The sequence below is a fragment of the Anoplolepis gracilipes genome, chromosome 8 (assembly GCF_047496725.1).
Source record: "Anoplolepis gracilipes chromosome 8, ASM4749672v1, whole genome shotgun sequence".
NCBI lineage: Eukaryota > Metazoa > Arthropoda > Insecta > Hymenoptera > Formicidae > Anoplolepis > Anoplolepis gracilipes.
In genome coordinates this window covers 2,888,314-2,912,667 of record NC_132977.1, presented here as the reverse complement: position 1 = coordinate 2,912,667, position 24,354 = coordinate 2,888,314, and the positions used below count along the sequence as shown (strand labels likewise).

The following is a 24,354-nucleotide window of genomic DNA, read 5'->3' as shown; positions in this document are numbered from 1 at the left end:
TCTATTTACAAACTTAAAATATTTCTTTAATATATCAATTTATTATTAATTTAAATAAATATATTCATATACGTTTTATATAAACTTTTTTATATACATATTTTAAACGCATATTCTTTGAGAAACATTTATTTTTTGTCTAAAATTTAAAAATACTCGAGAGATATACTCTACAGAACATTTTAATTTTATGAAACACGATCAAACGCGCATTCTTCTTCGGGACACCCTGTATCTTCCTTTCCCGCGATCCTATTAAACGCATTCTTACGACGACGTTACAGTGGACACTGGACTTTTGCGGCGGATACATGTCGCGCTAGTCGGACGCAAACCTTCGATTCGTTTATTTGGCCTGCGTTTCTATTCATTGGTACGTTCGTGCGTTGTTATCCGACGTGCTTTTACATTAGTATGTCCCTGCGCGTGGATTATGCGACCGGCGCGTCGTCCATTATATATGATAACAAGCAGCAGTCGGGAACCCGTTTAATTGTCGTCCGTATGTTGTCGTCTCGCTGCTGTGCCTAATCGTCATTGTTCTTCCACGTATTCGCAAACATCCACTGTACACATACGCACAAGATTAGGCGTGTATATGGGACGACTAATAAAGGTGCGATAAGTGCGGGTTTGCTGAATTAAAGACACGTTATATTTATGTGGAAAGAAAGCAGAGAGAGCCATTATTTAGAAATATAGAAAATTTATTTATATTTATTTAAGATACATATTTATATATATTTTAAATAAATGTAAATAAATTTTATTTCAAAACAATGTGCGTGTTTTTTTATATAAATATTTTCTTTCATTTTTTTATATTTTATTATATTTTTTATATTATTTCTTATTATTTAATTATACATATATTTTATTGTTATATTTATATTCCTTTTTTAATATATTTTGATTTTAGATAAACTACAAAGTGAAATAAAGAAATTTTTCTATAACTACATAAATAAAATATTTTTTTTTATATTTTACAGACTATAGTATTTTTTTTTAATATTTTCTTAAGAGGATATATTATATATTATACATTATTTATACAATATATTATACAATATTTTCTTCTTACTTAAGTCACAGAAGTATTTCAATATCTAATTTTTTTTACAATTATACCCCTACAACACGAAATATTGCTAAAATATTGCATAAATATTTCAATATTGCGACATATTATTATACTAATATTGCAGCAATATTGTGCAAATATTAATATTTAATACATTTAATATTTTGCAATATCTCCAATAAAATATTAAATATATTTAATATTTTATTGGAGATATTGCAACATATTACTGCTATAATGAAATAATATCGTATGTTCGTTTACCGTTATGTGACGCACTATGTGTTATCTATTCCGATTTCAAGTTTTTTTTTCATAAGAGTATCTAAAACCGAAGAAATATTCTTCAATATCTTGTAAATATCTTGTAAATTGGATTTACGTTGCAGAAATATATATGAAATACGATTTATAATATATCAGCATCATTACAGAATTATTACACAATATTGTTTTGACATACCTATATTAAGGTAAGCATGCAATATTCCAATCTTGCAAAACGATATTCCCGCAATATATCGTGGTGTAGGGCTTATTCTTCAAATAAATTATTAATCTTAAAATAAAAAATTATATTAGGAAAAAATTTTTTGAGATTCTGAATAAAATTTTTTCGTATTTTATAGAATACAAAATATATATATATATATATTTATATATATATCTTATATATATATTCGCGAGTATCTTAACAAATTTTCTTCACAAGAAATCCTTCTTTAAGATCCAGTTCAAGCTGAAAATTGAAGTAAAAGAACTTCTCTTGAACAATTGCAACATTCTCGTGAAATTGGACTCTTAAGTTTGCGACTGCGATCATTAAGGAACGAATGTAAAAGGCTGTTCAATATCGCGATGGCGTGTCTGAAGCGCTCTCGAGGCTCGAAGCTTTAAGAAGAGCACTCGATTCAGACGAACGAGAGCACAAGCGCGACGCAAACGGACTCTCTCGGATTAAAATGGTCCACTGAAACTCATTCCCCGAATTAAACGGATTAAATCCAATCAGCACTCGTCGTGGCCGCTGTTGCTTGCTGAAGGAGAAGCAGAAGCGAAGCACGCAACACGTTGCGTAACGACCGGCGGATACGTTTAATTCGATATCACGTCGTTTGTTTAATTAAATCAGCCTGTGGCCAGAATGATGTCTGAATTCCGTATCTTATCGTCTCTTTACTTTAGCGGTATACCTATATTATTTTAACGCAAGATATTAAACATAGATGATCCAGACAGAACACGACATTTATATAATAAATATTCATAAATATTTTTATTTTTATTTTTTTGAAATATTATATAATTATTTTATACATCAATATTTTATATATATTTTACGTACATTAAGAAAATGAAATATTTTATATTTTATATCACATTTTATAATATTTTATGAATTTTATAATATTTATGATAAATAAAAAAATAAATATATTTGTAGTAATATTTTGTAATTATTTCTTAAATATTTGCGGAGATAAGTATTTATAATAAATCTTTATATTCTGTTTAATCGAAGATTACAAAAAAAATTTACAAAATACATAAAGTTTGATAAATACTTATAAAATATTTAAATAATTATTATAAATATTTTGTATATATATTTAAATATTTATAATAATTATTATAAATATTTTGTATATATTTTATAAATATTGTATGCTGTCTGGAAACATATTAATTTCTTGTCCTTCTCTTTAATTAAACGAATTGCATGGCCGTGATTAATTTTTATTTTTTTTACCAACGTCATCAAGGTTATCATTTTTATGGATTCCGATGGCTTATAAAGTTTATGCTTCTTCAACTCGATGAAAGGTTTCTCGGGTGCTGTGTTTTCTCGACACGTCTCGCGAATCTACTGCTTTCCAAGCAGATATGTAGAAAAGTAGAGAAAGCTATTATTTAAAATAAAATTTATTTAGTTTTATTTAAAATATATTTATTATATATGTGTACATGTGTATATATATATATATATATATATATATACATTTTATGTATATTTTAAATACAAACTTTTTACACAAAATATTTTTTTATTATTCAAGTATTCAAAAAAAAGAGAAATATATATATTCATACATGAACATTTTTCTCTTAATATTTTTTGAGATGTCCGATTTTAAAGATAAACTATAAAATGAAACAAAGAAACTTTTCTACGGCTTCATAAATAGAATATTCTTTTTTTATATTTTATAAACTATATTATTTTTCAAATTCGACAGCCAGAATAGTCGCCGATTTTATGAGGATTTCGCGCTCCGCTGATTCATGTCAAGTACGCCACGTGGTCACGGCGAGTGCACCTTCCACAATGCATGCGTACCACGACTTCTCCTCAATTTGTCAAATTTTTTTCGACGCATGATTCACTATCTTCCGTTATTTTTCTTATTGATACACTTGACGAGGAAAATAGTCTGTTTGAGAACTAATTGATAATCGTGAATTACATGAAGGAAAAAATAATATCTATAAATACATATATTATATTTTGAAAAATTATATAAAAATTAAATTTATACATTTTACTTAAGCAATGGAAGCATTAAATTAAAACTATATAATTTAATTTAATATATAAATATACTATTAATATATAACAATTTACATAAAAAATATTATAAAATATTGTATAAACAATAAAAATCAAATACAATATCAATATAAATTAATACATAATAACACAATATAGAAATAATATTTACGAAAAATAAAAATAGAAAATAAAAGTACATTTTTCGAGAGATCTGTGAAAGCAGATTCTGCGCTACTCTCGGCAATATTTTAAAGGGTTTTGCAAGAGTAAAGATCCAAGTTCTGGCGGCGGCGTGTGGTTTAGCTGTCCGTCGGATGTGTCGTGAAAATTTTAAAAGCACAAGTTCGTAAATACGAATGACATGACAGTAGCAGTGCCGGGAATGAGAGTCGATGCTCGCATTGACAGATTGCGGTTCATTCTATCTGTCGCCGGGGTGGGAAAGGGTGGGGAAGGGGGGGATGGCGGGAGGGATTGATAACGGGATATGATCGGGAATGGTGGATTGTGCAATTACACTTTCACGATGACCCTTCGAGCTTCGTTTCGTGTGGTATAACTCTCTGGAGGGAGGAAAACATGTATTTAAATTGCGCGCACGCATTCCGTGTGTACCGCAAGTATGCGCTTGTATTTATGCGAGTCACAGGGTGGTTGGTGATTGTGGTTCATTAATGATCGCGGTGTTTGCAGTATAAAAGAAAGGGGCGCATAGAAAAAAATATCCTCTTTTAGATAATATTTGTTAATTTTTTTCTCTATTTTATTATCACTATATTATTTTCTTTATTATATACATATATATATATATATATATATATATATATATATATATATACTTTTTTAAAAATAAAATTATCTTTAGAAAGAAGATATAAAATAATTTAAAAATATATGTCAAATTTAATAGAGAAATAATATCATGAAAAAATGTTATTTTTTGCAAAATAAAGAGCAGAGTTTTAGCTTTAATTTTTTTTCTTAACGAATGTTCTATGTTTTTTTTCGTCGAAATATTCATTATTAAAGCAAAATCGAGCTATTCACATTTGGACGCTTATAACTAGTAAAAAAATGATCGTACAATAATCATTAAAAAAGCAATTTAAAGAGAAAAATTAGCATTTTAAAATTCTCTTATCGTTTATTCGTGAAGCGTAATTGTTACTTAAAAATCAAGTAAAAATTGCATTTACCTATTTTTATTTAAATTAATGAAAGTTAACGGAAAAAGACACTAAAATTTTCATGAACTGTACAACATACATGTAAAAAGCATTCCAATTACTGGTACAAAAGACCGAAGTGTTAAGTTTTTTTTCTGTACATTTCAAAAACTTTAATTAATGATTATGGTACAATTATTTTTTCACTAATTATAAGCGTTCAAAGTCAATAGCTCGATTTTGCTTTAATAATGAATATCTTGGCTAAAAAAATCATAGAACATTCGTTAAGAAAAAAAATTAAACCTAAAACTCTGCTCTTTAATATCCAATTAATGAAATCGTGCTAGAATTTTTTTTAATTCGGTATTCTTGGACAAACTTTTTTATTAATCTTATTCCGATTATTTTTAAGGAAATTGCGACTACTTGAAAATTGATCCTTTTTATATGGAAGAAAAGTAGCCTTTTAATTTTTTTACGTGGTGTATATATATTTTTTTAATTTTCATACAATATTTAGAAATATAATATTGATTAAATATAATATTTTTGCTGCATAAATAAACGAATTATATGAGAGTTCGAATGTAAAAAATACGTTCGTTCACAGAATAAAAGAGTGCGCAAAAGTACGAAGTTACAACTGTATACATACAGATGTACAATTTTCCTACTCACGTGCCATCACGGAAGCTTTATCGGATCGCTTCTTCCCCTACAACGCTCAATATTGACTCTGCGAAAGTGCTCTCGCGAACGGAAACCTTCTAATTTTCCGGCCTTCCGATTTTCGTCGACGCAACGCAAATACTAGAGCAGTTTACTGTGCTTGGCTGTTACGGCGACAGAAACACGCCAAGAAATCTTGCGACAACCATTATTACCACGATTACCGTCTCGCGATGTCACATTCAGGATGTCCCAAAATCGGATTTATAATAATCTCAATGATAATTTAATAATAGTAATGTAATTCCAATTAATTATATTAATAATATTAATTAGTAAAAATAGTAATATAATTCCTAATAATGACAAATAAATTTTTCAGAAAATAATTTTTTATTTTACAGAAGTTTGAAATTAAAATTTATTACTAATAGAATAATTTGAAAAAGATTAATTTGCTCGATTTTAAAATTTATTTTCTAAAAAAAGTGCCTTTAAATTTATGAAATTTTTTATACTTTTAATTACTGATTCTCTTACATAAAAATTTTTTTGAATTTAAGGCGTATAAATCTTTCACATTTATTTAGAAAATAAATTAAAATTAATTAATAAATTAGTAGCACAATTTGAATTTAAGATTTTTCAATTAAAGAAGTTTCTCTTCAATTTAACTCTTAAATGTTTTTTTTTAATTTTAGTAATTATTTAATTATTAATTAAATTAATTTTTTAAATTTTAATTATTACTATATTATTTGATCTCAAAAGTTTAATTGTCAACTTCAAAACTCATTAATTTCAACTTTGTAATAAAGACAACATTATTGATCGATCACAGAAATAATAGATAGACTATTGACCTATCGCCGAACGCGTCTTTGTAGTCTCTCGCTGACCTTCTTATCTGTCTTTCAGTTGCTTAATTCCCTGGCGACCGATTTGGACTGCATGCTGAGCGAGCTTTGTACGACCCCAGATTCCCACAAACGGTAAGTTCATCTTTCTTTTTTTTCTTTTGTCCTTTTCTCGACGAGGTCAAGTGCCACCGCGCATCGTTCGTTCCAAATTTAAGATCAATTGGCGACAAAATTATGTCGATTATTTTTGTTAATTTATGAATCAATTAATTTGCAAATATATATAATTATAATTTTCTAAATATAATTTTTCAAACATTTTTTTATATATAATATTATAGATATCTGCGTTCTCTCTCTCTTTTGACCTTCTCAACATATGTATAATCTTCGACTTTTTATTATAAAAGTTTTTCAATCTTACATCAAAACTCAAATTAAATTCAAATATTATCCATAAAAAACTATATGAAAATATAAAAATTAATATCTGAGAGTGTTAGCAGAACATTCAATTAATCTATATACTTATTATACTGAGAAGGAAAAACAATTGTCTCTTTTATGAGAAGTATTACATTTATTAATGCGCACGAACAGTTTACAGACAGATAGATGAACATTGAACAACAGAAAATAAGTAGACTGGAACATGAAAATAATAATGACGATATTGCCATCTTCAATGTTTCTAACCAACCTTAGTAACTTTTAATTTATGATTGATAGTGTATCAAAATCTCTATCAGAGAGAGTTAATTACATTATCAATCTAGTACATATTTAAATATAGAAGTATGTTAAATATGTACGTATTTTAAATATACGTCAAATATATATACAAGAAAATAAAAACCATTGTCTCATTATAATATAAATATTGTATTTTGGAAAAATTATAAAGCAGACATTAACCATTCTTGCCACATGCGATGGAGGTTAAATCAAATTAATTCACGTAATTTATGAGGAAAATCTCGCGCGAATAATTTCCATATCGCGTAGAATCCTTCTCATGATGTATGAGCGACTGCGCTTACAATATCCGAGACATAGAACAGTAGGTATTGTATACCGGGTGTCCAAATAGCTATTAAATCTTTTATATTCTTTATAAATTCATTTCATTATCAATTTGCAATTTTATTGTAAAGTAATGGAATTCATTTATGGTTTTAATTTATTGCGTTTTTAATTGTTTGCATTAATAATCTTTCAAAAAAGAGGCGATTTATTGTAACATAAATGACATTTATAGTTATATAAATACTTATTATTATTATTATTATACTTTATATAATTATAATACATACTATAAAAATTACGTTAAATACTAATTATGTTATAATAATTAAATTTATTATTTTTTTTTTATTTATTATCTCTCTTTATTTTCCTTTAAACGATTTCGATATTTTGTTTCTTGTCACCAGTTATATAAATTGTTTATATAAGAGATGGATGCATAGATATAGATTTTGGACACAACCACACACGTACACATACATCCACATACACTACGTGTAAATATATATATGTATATACCTAGTTATATACCTAGTTGGGGGTTAAACCTTTAAGATTTAACATCTGGGGTGTGTCCTCCTATTCACTCGCAAGACAAGATGGACGATGTCTTCCTGAAAGGACGCAAAATTTCAATGGGGTTCTCGAGAAGGGTTCGAACTTGAAAGTTTGAAACTTGACGTAACTTGTGTTTCATATTGACGAACATGATTAACTGCAACTTGAAACAATGATTACGCGTGTTTCGCTTGACAATTTAAACAAGTTGTTTAGAAAGTCGGGCATTAGATCATCATTAATTTGATTGCATATAATACGTCATTAATTTCCACTAATTTTATCGTATAGTAAAATTAATAGAAAAGTAAATACAGGATATAAATTAAAAAAATACTAATATTGATTTTTGAATAATATTTCTTTTAATAAGATGGTAATCAAAATAATCAAAAACACATAAGAAAATCTTTTTATAATTTTTTAATTTTAATTTTAATAATGATTAAGATTAATTAGTATTAATAAAAAAATATTAAAAATAGGTAAATTTAAAATAGATTTCTCTCTCTCTCTCTCTTTCTTTTTACACGCAAATTGTCAACATATGTAAATTAAATTCAAAATTATATTCATCAATTGCATATGAAATATACATGTCATATTGATATTCTACAAGAAAATATATTCAGTTTATATTATCCGATAGAATTTTGAAACCTTAATTTAACGATAACACACATTACATCTATGTATCAAAATATTATTTTATTGTCATTTAAAAATTGCTATTATTATAACACGTAGAGTGTAAAGCATTTGCATATTTTTATTACATATTCTGCGAAAGAATCGTTGTCCGAAGGGTAATTTTCCAGGAATGATATGAGCGTTATTACGAGGTAAAGCTGAAATGGCGTACAGCTGGCAGCTCGAAGAGCAATTATGCATAATATTATGACACTAATCTCGAGCACATGTCACGAATTAGGTCGTTTGTTAGCGACGATACTAATTTTGCGTACGCAATACCACTTGGTCTTAAAACGGTTTCATACTTGACGTACTTCATTAATTTATTGACTAACTGAATATATCAAACATTATAATAGTATTTTATAGTATTAATTTTCTCATATTATGCAACATAAAATTATAAATAGAATTTTGTGTATGCCTATGTTTTTGCATTTTTACAAAAATGCGTTTTCTATTTTTTCGGAGACAAAAAGAGCTATACATACATTTTTAGATATAATATTTTAAAAATTAATATACTATTTTAAAAAAAATATATTTCATTTTAATATTAAGTTTTAATATTTTTTAATATATGTTACATATTTTTAAAAATTTTTAGTGTATTATGTTTAATATAAATATATTTTAAGGAAGGATACAAGTGTCATATAAACGTTTTTAAATGTTTAATTTAAGTTTTATTAAATAGCATACTGTTCGTAAAATACTTTAATTATATAGTTATATACTTATATTTTTTAATTATATACTTTTAGGAAAATGCTCCCTGACATCTTCAAAAAAGTAGTAAGAAATAGCATTTGTACATTTATTTTTTATCTCGTATCGCCTGAAGACTCGTAACGAACTGTTATAACTTTTCTTCAAGCAGGGGATTCTCTTTTTTTCTCGACAAAAGTTTGAGCACTTTCCCAAATTGTATACCTCTCACGATATAAATTGCTCGTCGCGATGTTAGTTTGCATCATTTTCAATATACGTAATCGCAAGAAGCATCACTCCCTTGCTGTTTTATACCGTAAAAAATGACGAGAGACGTTTAATGTCCGCTCTAATTTGTGCACTTTGCCGCAAAGATTACTAAACGCCATTTTGCCTCGAAACACGTCAACTTATCGCCTGTTTACATCAGTTATAATAGCAATATGTTTAATAATTCTTTTTAATGTTATAACTTTTTATATAATAATAATTAATTGCAATGAAATATTATTGTATGTATACATATAATAATTTGTATAAAATATTATATGAATTATTGTATGATAATTTATATAAGTATATATTAATCAGTTGTTAAAATATAAAACTAAAAATAAAATATAATAAAATATAAATAATAAATATAAAATATAATAAAATATAAATAAATAAACGCTGATAATAACGATCCAGAGGTATCGTATGAGGGAATTAATCAGTAGTATTCCGGTGAGGTTAATTAGAAATTGCAAGTATTTTATTATAAAAGGAATGGTACTCTCACTACACAGCACATGCAAGATAGAAATATTTTAGGTATAAGTAACGTAACGTAATAGATAGTAGGGAACAAACAAAATCAAAATAATCGATATGCGATATATAAGCATAGACAAGCAAATAATAAAAGGGCATGGATTAAAAGTAAAAATAAAATACGATTTATGACAATAAATAAATAAATATATATATATATATATATATATATATATATATATATATATATATATATAATTTAAAGACTTTGTCTCCTGAAAATAGACCACCAAAAAGAAATATTAAATTAATGAGAGGCTCATTCTTTCAACATTTCTTTAAATATTTCAACGATACTTCATATTTCTTTTTAACGTGTCGCGATGATTAATCGCAATGGATAGAAAATATGACCAACATCTCTGTCTTTAACATTTATACGCTCGTGTAACGTACATCGATAAAAAACGCGCTCGAGTATATGTATATGTAAATTAGTTGGACGGACGAAACGCGAGGTTTTGCGCGAACAAAATTTCCAATTTTTTCCTATCGGTTTACACCGGAGATATCGAACCCCCACCCCTCTCCCTTCGTATTTTTCCGGAAATATCATTCTCCGTTTCCGACAGGTGCCCGACACTTTTGTTCGTCAAATTCGAGTTAGCCAATAGGTAACCAATGTTTTCATCGCGGGCAGGCAGCAAAAAAAAAGAAAAGAAAAAGTGCTTTCAAAAAAAAGGTGATACATATGAAAATTTGTTCATTGTTCTTGAGCTCTTTGCAAGTGTGTACTTTGCAAATCACAGAATTAATATTCTATTACAATAAAAAAAAGAAAACAGAAATATCGAGTTTTTTCGGTCGATTTAGAAGTCAATGGTCTTTTGAATGATCTTCTCAAGATTATAATATTTATATAAAAATTTATCGTTGAAAACAAGAAGGCAAGATATCTTGAATGAGTGTAAAATTATTATACAATATATAATATAATTATTAATTTATAAATTTGTTGTATTAAAAAAAGGCTTTGCTTTTCGATTTTTCGGAATTTTATCTAAATTTATTTGATATAAAAAAATTTGGTTTTTCCAGTCTTAATACACATAATCATTTTTACAAAGTCTTTTAATTTTCGGCAAAAGAAGCGAGATGTAATATTTATGTTCCCGTGGACTTTGATCATAAACAGTTTTCCGCACCCGCGTTACTGTCACTTACAGTTCCAGACAAAGAGACGAAGATGAGGAAAGACGGAACTGAAATGAAATTCCGTGATACTTAAAATTGCTTATTACATATTTTAACGTGTTAAAATTAATCGTCTAGTATAATGCGTACGTACACATATTATTGTAACGAGAAAGAGAGAGTGTGTTATTGTGACGCGTTCGACTTTGGGGTGACCCGGCGCGAGTCGACGACGCAAACGCCAGAGTGGGGGTACGCGCTATTACTATGCCTGCCGAAATCGGAATATATTTATTGTGATCTCGGCAGGTGTAGTATATAATAGCACGTAGCCGCATACTTCCAGTTCGCCGTGTGCGCGATCACCTCAAAGTCGAACGCGTCACAATAACACACTCTCTCTTTCTCGTTATAATAATATGTGTACGTACGCATTATACTACACGATCAATTTTAACGCGTTCAAATATGTAACAAGCAATTCCGAAATACGTAAAATATTATATAATGTAACATTGTAGAAGAGTTACGCCTGTTTAGGCACTGCTATTCCTTCCATCTTTTATTCAGCTAAAACTATTAATGAGATCGCGCTAGAATTTTTTTTAATTCGATATTCCTAAACAAACTTTTGAGAAAATTTGTTCAATCGACGAACGTCGCTTTCTTACAATGTAATTTTGTAACGAATAGAAAGAATTAAAATTCATTTCAAGATTCTAAAACTAGAAACTTCAAGCTTTGAAACGCTTGTTTATTGCGATTATTTTTAAGGAAGTTAAAACTACTTGAAAATTGACCTTTTTTTATATGGAAGAGGGTGGCTTTTGCGTATATTTACTTCACATTTACATGTGTGATTATTTTGAACAGTGGAATGACACACCTTCGGCCGAGACGTCACGCTCGAGCATTTTTAATAACGGCTTAAGAATTTAATAATACCTTCCACGCGAAACATGTAATAGCACATTCTTTCTCGCCTCGTGGCGCGTACACGTCATTTCCGGATATTTCCCAAGCCATTAAACGAGGTGTGTGTATTTCAGCGGACGTGAAAATTTCGGGAGTACACAGTAAATCCTCTTTTAATGCACGCTCTCGCTCTCTCTCTCTCTCTCAACATCCCTTCCCATCCTTCCAGATCTTGACATTGAAAAATAATGCAATTTTCCACCTTCCTCTTAGACGGTTCCAGATGTGCGATCGCAGCATTAGTTTCGCATTAGACTGGACGAGATCGTTCGAGGTGCATTCGGAAGGAGATACAATTTTCACGGTAACATAAAAACTTGTGTTTATTGCCTTCTTTTTCGCCGACATTGTGGTCTTTCTGTAGCGCGAGCTACGAGAAATCTTTTTTTTTTTTTTTTGTCGAGCTATAAAATAACACGGATAACGCGAAAATGGCACGAGATAACGCGCGGTCTTTTTATCTTTTGCGTAGAATAAATCGGTTTTCGTATCGACAAATGTTATTCCACGCAGTTATTGGCCGGAAGTGCTTTAAGACATTTTTAGAAAAGCATAATGCCAAAATTTGTGCGTTTAAAATATGTAAATTACTTAATATTTTATATTAAATTATTTAATATTATATTGAAAAACACAGAGGTAAAATCTAAGTACATATAATAATAGAGCACGTTTGTGGAACTAATTTTATCAGATGTAAAATGTGAAGAATTCTTGCTAAGTGTGAACGCCATTTTTAGTAATTTATAATTTTTTTTGTAAAAAAGACAAATATAGCTAACGAGATATGGAATAAAGTTAAATATAATATATTAATTATTTTTTTATTTAAGAGAAGATAAATAGCTTATTTATAAGCTTAATATCTTTGATTATAAATAAAAGAATATATAAATAGAGAAATATATATATTGAAACATAATACTTTTTAGATAATATAATATTTATTTATAAATAAATAAATATTAATCATGCAATATTTTATATTATATTTCTAATTGAACTTTTACTCAAATTATAACAATGTTTAAAAAAAAAATAATCAGTTGTACTATAATATAAATTAGCTTAAAAATACGAGAAAAGAAATAAAATATTTTAAAAATATTTTTAAAATATATAAACAAAGAACAGAATAAATATATAGAGCAAATATACACATTTATTGATGTATTGTTGATATTATAATATATTAATTGCCAATTAAAAGTGAAAGAATATAATTCCGTAAATACTCTGTGTAAAATAATGCACTATTCCTTGAGGATTTCTCTCCGTATAGTAGATGTCTGCGGGTAAAATCGAGGAACAAGTTTGAGCTACGATGCTCCCGGGAGTTGCGGAAGCTTCAAGTCTTACGCCATGACGGCTATGGACTACGAGAACCATCAGCAGAACCACCACCATCCCCTGTGTACATACTATATATATACATATATAGGATGCGCACCCGCATAAGCACGCCTAGAAGCAGTTCATCTGGCGAAACTATCGGGCCAGACATCGTCTGTTCGAAATTTATGGGGACCCACCGCGGGTCGTTTCTGCCGTTGACAGTTCTGGCTGGTCAAAAGAAACTTCGATATGACATACAGCGTCGCACTCAACATATCGAAAAATCAAGAGCAATGTTTAAAACTATTATTTACATACAAGTTTCCAATTAATTGAATTTTTACATTCATACCTATTTCATTTTTCTATGTCTATTTATTTGTCTAATTAATATTAATTAATATTTTGACAGTTGGTCACGTGTGAGAGAAAGAAAAGAGATTCTCTTGGAAAAAAATGATCTACTAGACACACACATATTTTTTTCTGCTTCTTAAACACCTTAGAAATTTATATAAGTCTGGAAAAAAGTAAAAATTGAAAGAAATAAAATAAAATCGAAGAAGTAAAAAATGATGGAACAAATGTCGAATTATTTGCTGCTGGAAAAGTGTACGACTATAACAGAGATTCGCGAGAGAAGAGACTCGAGATGGGCGGACGATCGAATTATCCGGAAACTCGATATAACTCGGTACACTCGGAGATTCTCCCTCGGGTCGATTTCTCCGGATATATCCCCCTTCTCCTTTCCCTCCCTCCCATGATTTCTGGCGGCTAACGCAAGTCTGATGTTTGCCGAGGGGACCGCGTGTGCGAGTACTCCACCCTTATCCACCACCCCGTATCGTTAGCGGGTAGAGACAAAGGGTGCGTGGCCCACGTCGCCGGGAATACGTGCCCCGAGGCACTGCTAATTCCGTCGATAATAGATTTTCAAGTCCGGCGCATCGCGCCATTTCCGCCATTCGTCAGCATCTCGTTTGCGCAAAATTACATTCCTGCAATAAATGAAGAAAATTCACGTTTTTGTCGATTAATCTCGGATTAGAACGGGAGATTGTATCAATGATATAACCCGTGTAAAAAACGTACGTTAGATTTTTATTAATGAATATAAAATATTTTACAACAAATTGTGAAAAAATATATATTTCTCATATTTATAGTAATAATGTTTTACAAAGAAATGTTTATTTTGTGAATAATATATTTTTATTTTCTGTTACGAGAGAAGAAAGATATAAACATAAAAATTGTTTACCTTTAATAGAAAAATTTTATTGATATATATAAATCTTATTATATATGTGATTTTTATAAAATTTACTATATATATATTATACATTAAAAAATTAAAATGGCAATTTAACTCATGTTTTATTGTTTTTAAATAAAAAAATGTTATTTAATTATTTTTTTACATAAAATATTATAATATTTAATGCTATAACAGAAACTACACCAAAAATTTAGTAATTAAATTTAGTATTATGATAACAAAAATATTACATATTTATATTAAAAAAAATAATAAAAATAAGTTTTATTATATAATTTTTATTTTTTAATCTTCTTTCTGCTGTCATTATTTATAACGGCATAATATTTTCGCTATCAAATTTTTTAAATAATATTTTTGCTGATTTCAAAATTCGAGACGATTAAAGAAAAAATTTAATATACAAATTAAATATTATATAGTTACAATATATATGTAGTTACATTTAATATAGAAAATACAAAATTTTCTACACACATTTATAAAATACATCAAAATAGAGAATCATCTTTATGGAAGATATTACACGAATAAGGGTAGAATTTCTCACATGTTAAGGATCTCCAGTTGGCTTCCGCAACTAAATATTGCACAACACACATACATTGTGTCTCTAATTAATCCCACTGTCAGCAACCGCTAGCAAGTTAGCTTAACAATCACCTAATTTCCGGCAGCCATCAGCGCCAGTCGTGTTGTTCCATAAAGATGCCATTTGGAGTGAAACAGGGTCGCGATGTCTCTGACAGATCTCAAACCCTAATAATTCTCTACATTATTCATTTAGTATATTATACGTCTCGTATTCTCTTTTTTCCTTGCTCTCTATTTTTTGATTATTACAACCGTCAATATTTTTATTTGTTCATTATTTTATCTAGCATATATTTTTAATTTTACTTCTACTAATATTATACTTTCTTATAATAATACACTAAATATTATATTATAAATAATACACTAATTATTATATTAAATATGAATATTTATAAATTAATAAAAAAATAAAAATCTGTTAATACCTATTTATTTATTTCAATTTGTTATCAATTGATTGAAACCGACTATACAAAATACAAACAAATTAATTAGTAAATTTTGAATTAAATTAGGACTAGAATTAGCAGAGTTGAGAAAGTTACTTCATAAAAGTAACCTGTTACCGTTACCGTTCTTTTTTCCAAAAAATAATTCATTACCGTTACTATTACACAAAAAATAACGAATTGTTACAATTTCTGTTACTTTTTTTATATACGATACAAACTTTACATAAAAATTTTTTTAGTACAAGATCAAATTGTTACACTAAATACTAAAAATTTTTAAACAATAATTAAAATGATATAATTTTGATAGTGAAATCGCTATTAATATAAAGTATGTAATAATATTTTAATTTCAATATAATAATGTTTTAATATTTTAAATAAGAAAAACTTTTGAAAAAAGTGTAAACAAGCTTTCTTAAACACTTGTAGATTCTGTAAATGTAAATAAAATAATTTTCTTATTGTTGGTTTACTTTCAATAGATTTGTAAATACGGTCAAAATCGCGTCTCTCCAATTTTATTTTATTTTACAATTCTAACACGATACGATAATTTTCATAACATCGAATTCTTGACTAATCATCGAATTATCTGTCTACTTAAATGTTTTTTTATAAAGTAGAAATGTACCAGTAAGAGATTCCAGCACTTTCTATGTGATACTGCGTTTCAATACTCTTATCAATCTTTAAGTTTCATTTCATATGTGCATGAAACGAAAAATATCTGTTTCTTTATTTGAAAATTATATTTGAAAAAAAGTATGGTATATTCAAGTATATTCAACTATATTCAAAAAAAATTCCAGACAGCACAAAAAGACCAAAAAACATTTAAAAGACAATAAGACGTCTTTACGTTGTCTTTTAAGCATCTTTTAAAGTCATGTGCTGTCTGGAAAGTAACGCTAAAAGTAGCTGTTAATTTCCTTACTCGTTATCAAAAAATGTAACGAAGTTACTTTTTCCGTTACAAACAAACTTTTTAACGTCGTTACCATTACAGTTACTTTTTTTGGTAACTGTGACGGTATAACGCGTTACTTCTTCGACCTTGGATATTAGTATTATATAGTATATTACATATCATAGAATACACTTCTCTTTACTATTTAATCATTTAGATGTTGAATTCATCACAATAATAATAAAAATATTTCTACAATAATCACGAAAATTAACGTTATACTAATTTAAACAATAATATTAAATAATATTAGCGATTCAGCAATATAACAATAAAATTTTTCGACTTTATTTTGAAACAAGAGAAAAGAACGAAAAATATGATTTAATACTTTAATTTTTTTATAATAGATAAATTTTGATAATATATTTATAAATATATATTTTAAAAATTATTCTTTTAAGATAACGACTGCATAATATGAGATTTGATTAGCAGCACGTAGTAACATTACAATTGATAAAAGATTGTTATTGTTAGAGGGATCAGAGAGGAGATCGGGAAGATCAGTATTCAGTAAAGGGGAATCTCGAACACGTAGCCCGAGGGAATCACTGTATCTAATTTATAACCTACATCGATTACGAAGCTCGTAATCATAATGGGCGACACGTATCATTAGCGTAATGATTATATAAACATTTCCAAAAGGCAGACACAGAATTAATAAATTCAATTTTATTCTTCTTTCACATCCTTTAGTTAGTGCATATTTTACTTTATTTATTAATGTATATGTTACTTTATTTCTAAAAAAATATTATTAAAAACTATTTAATTATTCAAATATTTTTAAATTATACATCTAAAAAAATGAAGCAAATATTAGTAATTACAACATAATTTAAAGTTTCATGAAATAAAAAAATATTTAAAAATTTTAATTATCTTAAATAATTTAAATCATACTAATTAATTTTATAATTAAAAAAAGTATGTATTTTCAAAATTCTAATTCAATGAAAAGTTATTGAATTTTATATAAAAATTCAGTTTTTATTTAATGGTATTTAAAATTCTTTACAAGAATGATTTTTAAAAATATGTATAATAATGTTTTTTTTTAATCCTCCAAATATTCTTTTCAAAACAATTTTTATTATTATCAACTACTATTAACTATTATTAAACTGTTAAATTATTTATATTTTGTTTATTTAATTTTTGAAATAATATTAAAAAATCTTTCTAAAAAAGAAATTTTTCTAGTGTATATATTGCATTATACATTTTTTCTATAAATACATTTTTTTTGATAATTAAATTATTAAATTATGTAAATCGTATGTATTTGAAATTTTATTTAAAATCTCAGAAAATAAAAGATTTAGAGAATTATTAATCAAATTATTTAATCGAAAATAGAAGTGTTTAAATATTTAATATATGTCTCTCTCTCTCTCTCTCTTTCTCTCTCTCTCTCTCTCTCTCTCTCTCTCTCTCTCTCTCTTTCTCATTTTCTCTTCCACGAAACATTGAAACTGTGGGTAGTACACAGGACCCGTCGTCATTTATGGGACCATAAAGAGATCATATGACAATTCAAGTGGAACGATAACGCCAATACTTCATCTTTTACGTTACAATCGCAAATGCCTTATCTTTTCTTATAGAATATATTGTATGTCTAAGCATGTGTATATGGATATAGCGGTGTACATGTAAAATAATGTATCTTTTTTTTCAAATAAAATCTCCACTAAATTTTCTATATAAAGCGAATATGTAAAAAGATAAGATTATTGGAAAACGTAATAATTTATAAAATATTTTAACTTTATTATTTGTTAATAAGAAATATTATTAAGAAAATGTAAGTTTTCTATTAATTGCTAATGTGCCATCGAAAATATATAAATGAATATAATAATAAAAAATATAAGTAAAACTTGTCTGTGCAATTTTTGATGTTAATATTTTTCTCTTTTTTTCAATATTAAAAATATATTCTATTATACATTATATTTTAGCACACCATGTATAAATTTTTAATTTTTACAATTGTAAGAATATCTTTCTGAATTTACTTAATTTTTTCATATAAAAAGTATGGGTTATTATTTATACATACATTGATATAAATATTATAAATATTAAATACTATTTATGTTAGAATTTGAATAATTTTAAAAAAATGTTATCTGTACATAATCTATACATATATGCATGTTGATCTATGAAAAGAGATGTTATATTTTAAACATTGTTTTATTTTTAATTTTTATTAATAACATAAATACTTACCTAGACTTAAAATACAAAAATAGGATTTGTGGAAAAAACTACAACAATTGAATGTTACGATTTATCAGTGCAGCAGATAAATTTATTTAAACAACAATTGAAGACTGTACATTAGAAATCTCTCAAAATTATATCTTCATAAAATAAGAATTTCCGAAATTCAAAATACAACCTTTTCTTGATATTATACAGAATGTTTAAGCATTGAAAGCATTTCTTTTATATCATATTGTGATTTTCAAATTAATTTCAAATTAATTGTAATTAATCTGTTATAAAATATTAGGATATTATAACCTTAAAATAAAAATTAAAAAGTTGCAAAGAAATATAGTCTTTTCTGACATTTTTCTTTAATGAATTTTTTCAAAGTTGGCAAAAGACTCTATTTAAAAAAATATGTTTAATGAAAAAAAGTCTGAATAAATTTTTTTATTAATAGCTAATAATTGACAATATACCAAGCATGTTAGCACATTTTATACTTTCCAAGGTCTGTTTCATATAGCTTCCTTCAACTTTATCTCCTGCAATAAAAGAAAAAAATTATTTCAAATTTTATTTTATAAACTTCTATTTAAAATCTTAAAGAAATGTATATTATATAATTTTGTATTATAAAAAACTAATAATAATAGACAGAATTTTATCATAACTATTTTTACTTTTTATAAATGTTAGATAAACTTTTACAATTAATACATTTATTTTGAATTATTTTGGAATAATTTATATAATTTGTTTTTATTGCAATAAATTATATATAATATTATTAATATTAATAATTAATTTCTAATTACTTTAAAATATTCAAATGCTTTAAATTATTTAATATTATTTTTATAATTTTTTAAATGTCTTCTCTCTCTCTCTCTCTCTCTCTCTCTCTCTCTCTCTCCTTGAGAAAATTAATTAAATATATATGTTAATGAATATATTGAATTATTACGATAGATATAAACATTGAATCAAAAAAGAAAGAGAGAGAAAGAGAGAGAGAAAAATAATATGTAGAGACACTGTAATCAGAGACTGATCATTTTTTATTGATTCGTCATTTTTTGGCTATTATTATACAAGAGTGAAATAGTATATATTTCTTCCTTTTTGGTAATATTTAGCCAAAACATGACAGACATGGGTTATGACCAGTCTCTGATTACAATCTTTAATGACTAATATATAATAATATGTATATACAATATATATAATCATAATACGTAACAACGTAGGCAAATGAGTTACCTTCATCCAGGCATTTCGTAGCGATGTCTCTGCACTCTTGTGCTTTGGCCGCGTTTGCTGTTATAATTTTACAGTTCTCAAGAGTTTTGCTTTTAATTATCCTATGTTCATCGTCGATCTAAAACCAATAAAGTTGCTATTTACATATAAAATTTATCTTTTTCTTGAGAAGTGAAATTCTAATAATTATAAAGTTCCAGCAAATATTCATTTTAGATGATATTTTTTCGTCTATGTTTTTGACGTTTATATATATGTTATCAAAAATTTACGATTTTCAATAGCTTTTGCAAAATTATAGCCATTGTGCTTTATTAAAAAGGCATATCTAAAATAGATAAAAAAGAGTGCTTGTTGTTAATTATTTATAATTAATACTTTTTTATTCTTATTTTGTATTAATAAATATAAATAATAGATAATAATGTAAAAATTATATTAATTTATATTAGAGCCAAAAGATCCAAGAGACAATTTTTAAAATAAAATAAAAAGTAAATAATAATAAATAATAAGATACTCAAATAACATTACATTACTCTATTGTCATGTAATAAGAAATAAATGTTTAAATTATATTTTTTAAATTTTATTCTGAAAATTGTTAAGTAATTTTTTAATAAACAATAAGCTAAAATCTTTGAAAATATCGTCGAAAAAATGTTCAGATTTTGACATTTTTCAACATGTAATTTTACTAAAAAGGAAAATTTGCTTTTTAAAACAGACACTTATTATAAGATATATATTAATATACGTACCGTGCCGATTTTCTTCGATATACAGAATAACAAAGTAACCGCATACGTCTCTATAGTTACAAATTTCACTTAATGCAATTTGAAGTGTAAACATCAACAGTTTAAGACAAAATGCTCATTATTGTTTTTATTTTTATAAACGGTTATGCAACTATTGCATTGACATTCATGATCAGATTTTTTATTAATATTGAAATCTTTTTCTACTGGAAATATTTGTAGGCTCCATTTCTTTCTTTCTATACGTATTTAAATTTTTATTGTCTATTCTTTTGAAAATAGTTTTAACAAAAATTTTATATTGATTCTCTATTCTTTCAAAATATTAGTTGACATAATTTTGACATAATGACATATGATAAATTACACATTAAATAATAAAAATATAATATTTATATATTATTGGAACAAATAACAGATACAATTCAGCGGAAAAATAGAAGTCCAAACGTATAAATATTTTTTCACTTTCTTTACTGGAATAGGTTACGAAAATGATAGGATGTATCTTTATATTTAATTGTTAGATAATGCGATATTATGAAATATGAAAAGAACCATAATCACTTTATGACAAATATAATTATTTTTTTAAATTTTAAATTTTGGTTTAAGTGTTATAAATTAGTTTTAATTCTTTTTAATAAGTTAAATATGTTTCTATAAGATACATGTTGCATTGTTGGCAGAATTAATATCTTACTATTACTTTCTAATAAATTGATACAATAAATTATTATCACAGATATTTATCTCTATAAAATTTTGTTAAAAATAAAATTATTGAGTTGATCTTCTAGAAAAAATTAGCAAATTTCTTTGTAAATCGATGAAAGACTGCGTAAAAAAAAAAATCGGTTATTATATTTCAATTTTAATAAAAAAATATATATATTTTAAAATAGTCTTTTATACTACAACCTGTCGAATATTATTTAATAATCGATACTAACCCTTTAAGTCTTGCGGCAGTTCCGGTAATATTTCCTTACATTCGTCTACGAAACGTTTATATTGTTTTCTGGTTAAGGCATGGCTATTGTCTACAACTATGGCCTAGAATCCAAAATAATCATATTTAAAATTTTTAGAATTATACATTCAAAAATTATCTGTTAAAAGAGTGATACTTTTTATAAAATTAAAAGTAGAAATAATTAATAATGTGTATATTTATATTACTCTATACAATCAAATTCTTTCATGATTTTAATAACTTGTAGGCTACACAATACAAGAATGCTTTTTGAAGGTATATTTTAAATTTAAAGAAAGTTACTAGTTTTTGTGTAATTTATAGAAATATGTAATACAATAACAAGCAAATAAAATTTAAATTTTATTAAAATAAATCTTATTATTTATTTAATTTATATTACACGATGTTAAAAAAAATATTCAACATTTATTTCAATGTACATATAAGTAATATAGTAAAAATAATATAGTAAAATTGAGATTACAGGAAGAAATATAGAAATTTTTTAATTAATTATAATAAAACGTAATGCAAAATTAAATTAATAATAAAATTTTTAATTTTTAGAAAAAATTAATTTTAATTCAAGTACATATAACATTATAATTGCAATATATGGCATACTTATGTTTTACATACAGTATTATATTAAGTAAAATTATAATATATATATATATTGTATACATTACTATACTTTTTTAAATCTGTCATAAAATATGTAAATTCTTATTAATCACAAAAGTATCAATTGTACTCCCTGCCTTATACTTACTAATACACAAGCAATGATTACAACAATCTTCATTTTGCTTTTTTTTAAGCAAGCTTCTTTTTACTGCAAGGTGTGAAAGTCGGCACTGTACTGTAACCACTGATTCTGTCAGCGGTATTTATATACAAATTGCATAACCAATCAATTGAAATAAATAAATAAATTTTTTACCCTCCTTTTTTCCTGTATTTGCATACATAACGATATATAATACAAATTTATATACGTAATGTGTTTGACGTACATTCTTTTATTACTGTTCCCTACGGTTTCTCTCTCATTACTTTTGCCAATTGAATGCACTTGAAAAGATCGTGATGATAAAAAATGACATTTACTCTGCGTATATAGTTGAGTATATTTGTGAAGTTATTTGCTTTTTTAATAAATGTATTTCTCGGGGTAAAAAACAATATGGACGTGATTGAAGACTTTTGAATTAAAGATAAAACTCGTGACAAGTATTTGTATAGGTGACACTATGGAGAAATGTATGTATATTTCATACAAAAAAATACTCAATTAAAATAAAAAACTCAATTGTATTGCAAAGAGATTTTAATATTATACGTATAATAAAAATTTATATAGAAATGATAATGTTAAAAAATATTTTAAAAATATAAAAATATAAGTATTAATAATGAAAAAAAAATTAATTTTTAATATTTGAAAATTGTTGAAAAATTTGAAACAACGATATTAAATCACTTTGGATAATGCTATGCAACAAGTTATAGAAATGATTTAGAATAAAAAAATTATTTAAAATTATAAGTATAAAATTTTATATATATATAAAGAAACAGAATTAGATAATTTTCTTGAAAATTTGATATGCTTTAGGTTAAAAATTATTCGCCCAAAAAGGAGAAAAATATTTTTTCTGTACTATTCAGTATTACATTAATATAAAAATATTATTTAACTTAATTTGATTTAGAAACAAAAAAAATCTGATAGATTCTGATTTTTTATTGTTAAGAGTAACAAAAAATGCTATTTCTATTAAAATTATGAAAAAAATCTAAATAATTTCTTGAAATTTTGACATGACATCAATTTTATAGAATAATTTTTTGTAGATTAAAAAGTTTTGAAAACTATTTTCAAATAAAAACTACGTGTTTATTATAATTTATAGAGCATTATTTTGTAAATTAATTAAATGATACAGCATACATGCACAAATATTGTTTTGGATTTTCTAATAATTTTTCCTAGCATTTCAAGATCTTTAATTAGTTTTTGTATCATTATGAATGCATTATTTTCTTTTAATTTAAATATTTTTTTTATTTTTATTGAAAGAAGAAAAATCGATTTTTAAAAATTCTGCTTTTTTTTTAAGAAAATAGAAAAAAATACATTACTCCAAATAGTATTAATAATAGCGCAGTAGAATCTTTTACATATGTATATATCATTTTATATTATTTATATACATATATTTCCTTACTTTAATAGGCTT

General features: G+C 25.9%; 1 protein-coding gene across 6 annotated transcripts in view; it reads left to right on the top strand.

Annotated features, from left to right (window-relative positions):
- Positions 1 to 24,354, top strand: part of Spri (Src homology 2 domain-containing protein sprint) — a 328,447-nt gene that overhangs the window by 180,780 nt on the left and 123,313 nt on the right. For 4 of the 6 annotated variants that reach the window (XM_072897990.1, XM_072897991.1, XM_072897989.1 and 1 more), the window contains one exon: positions 6,392 to 6,465. In XM_072897990.1, coding sequence (XP_072754091.1) covers positions 6,392 to 6,465 — 74 coding nt within the window. The other 2 variants (XM_072897998.1, XM_072897996.1) reach the window with 2 other exon arrangements.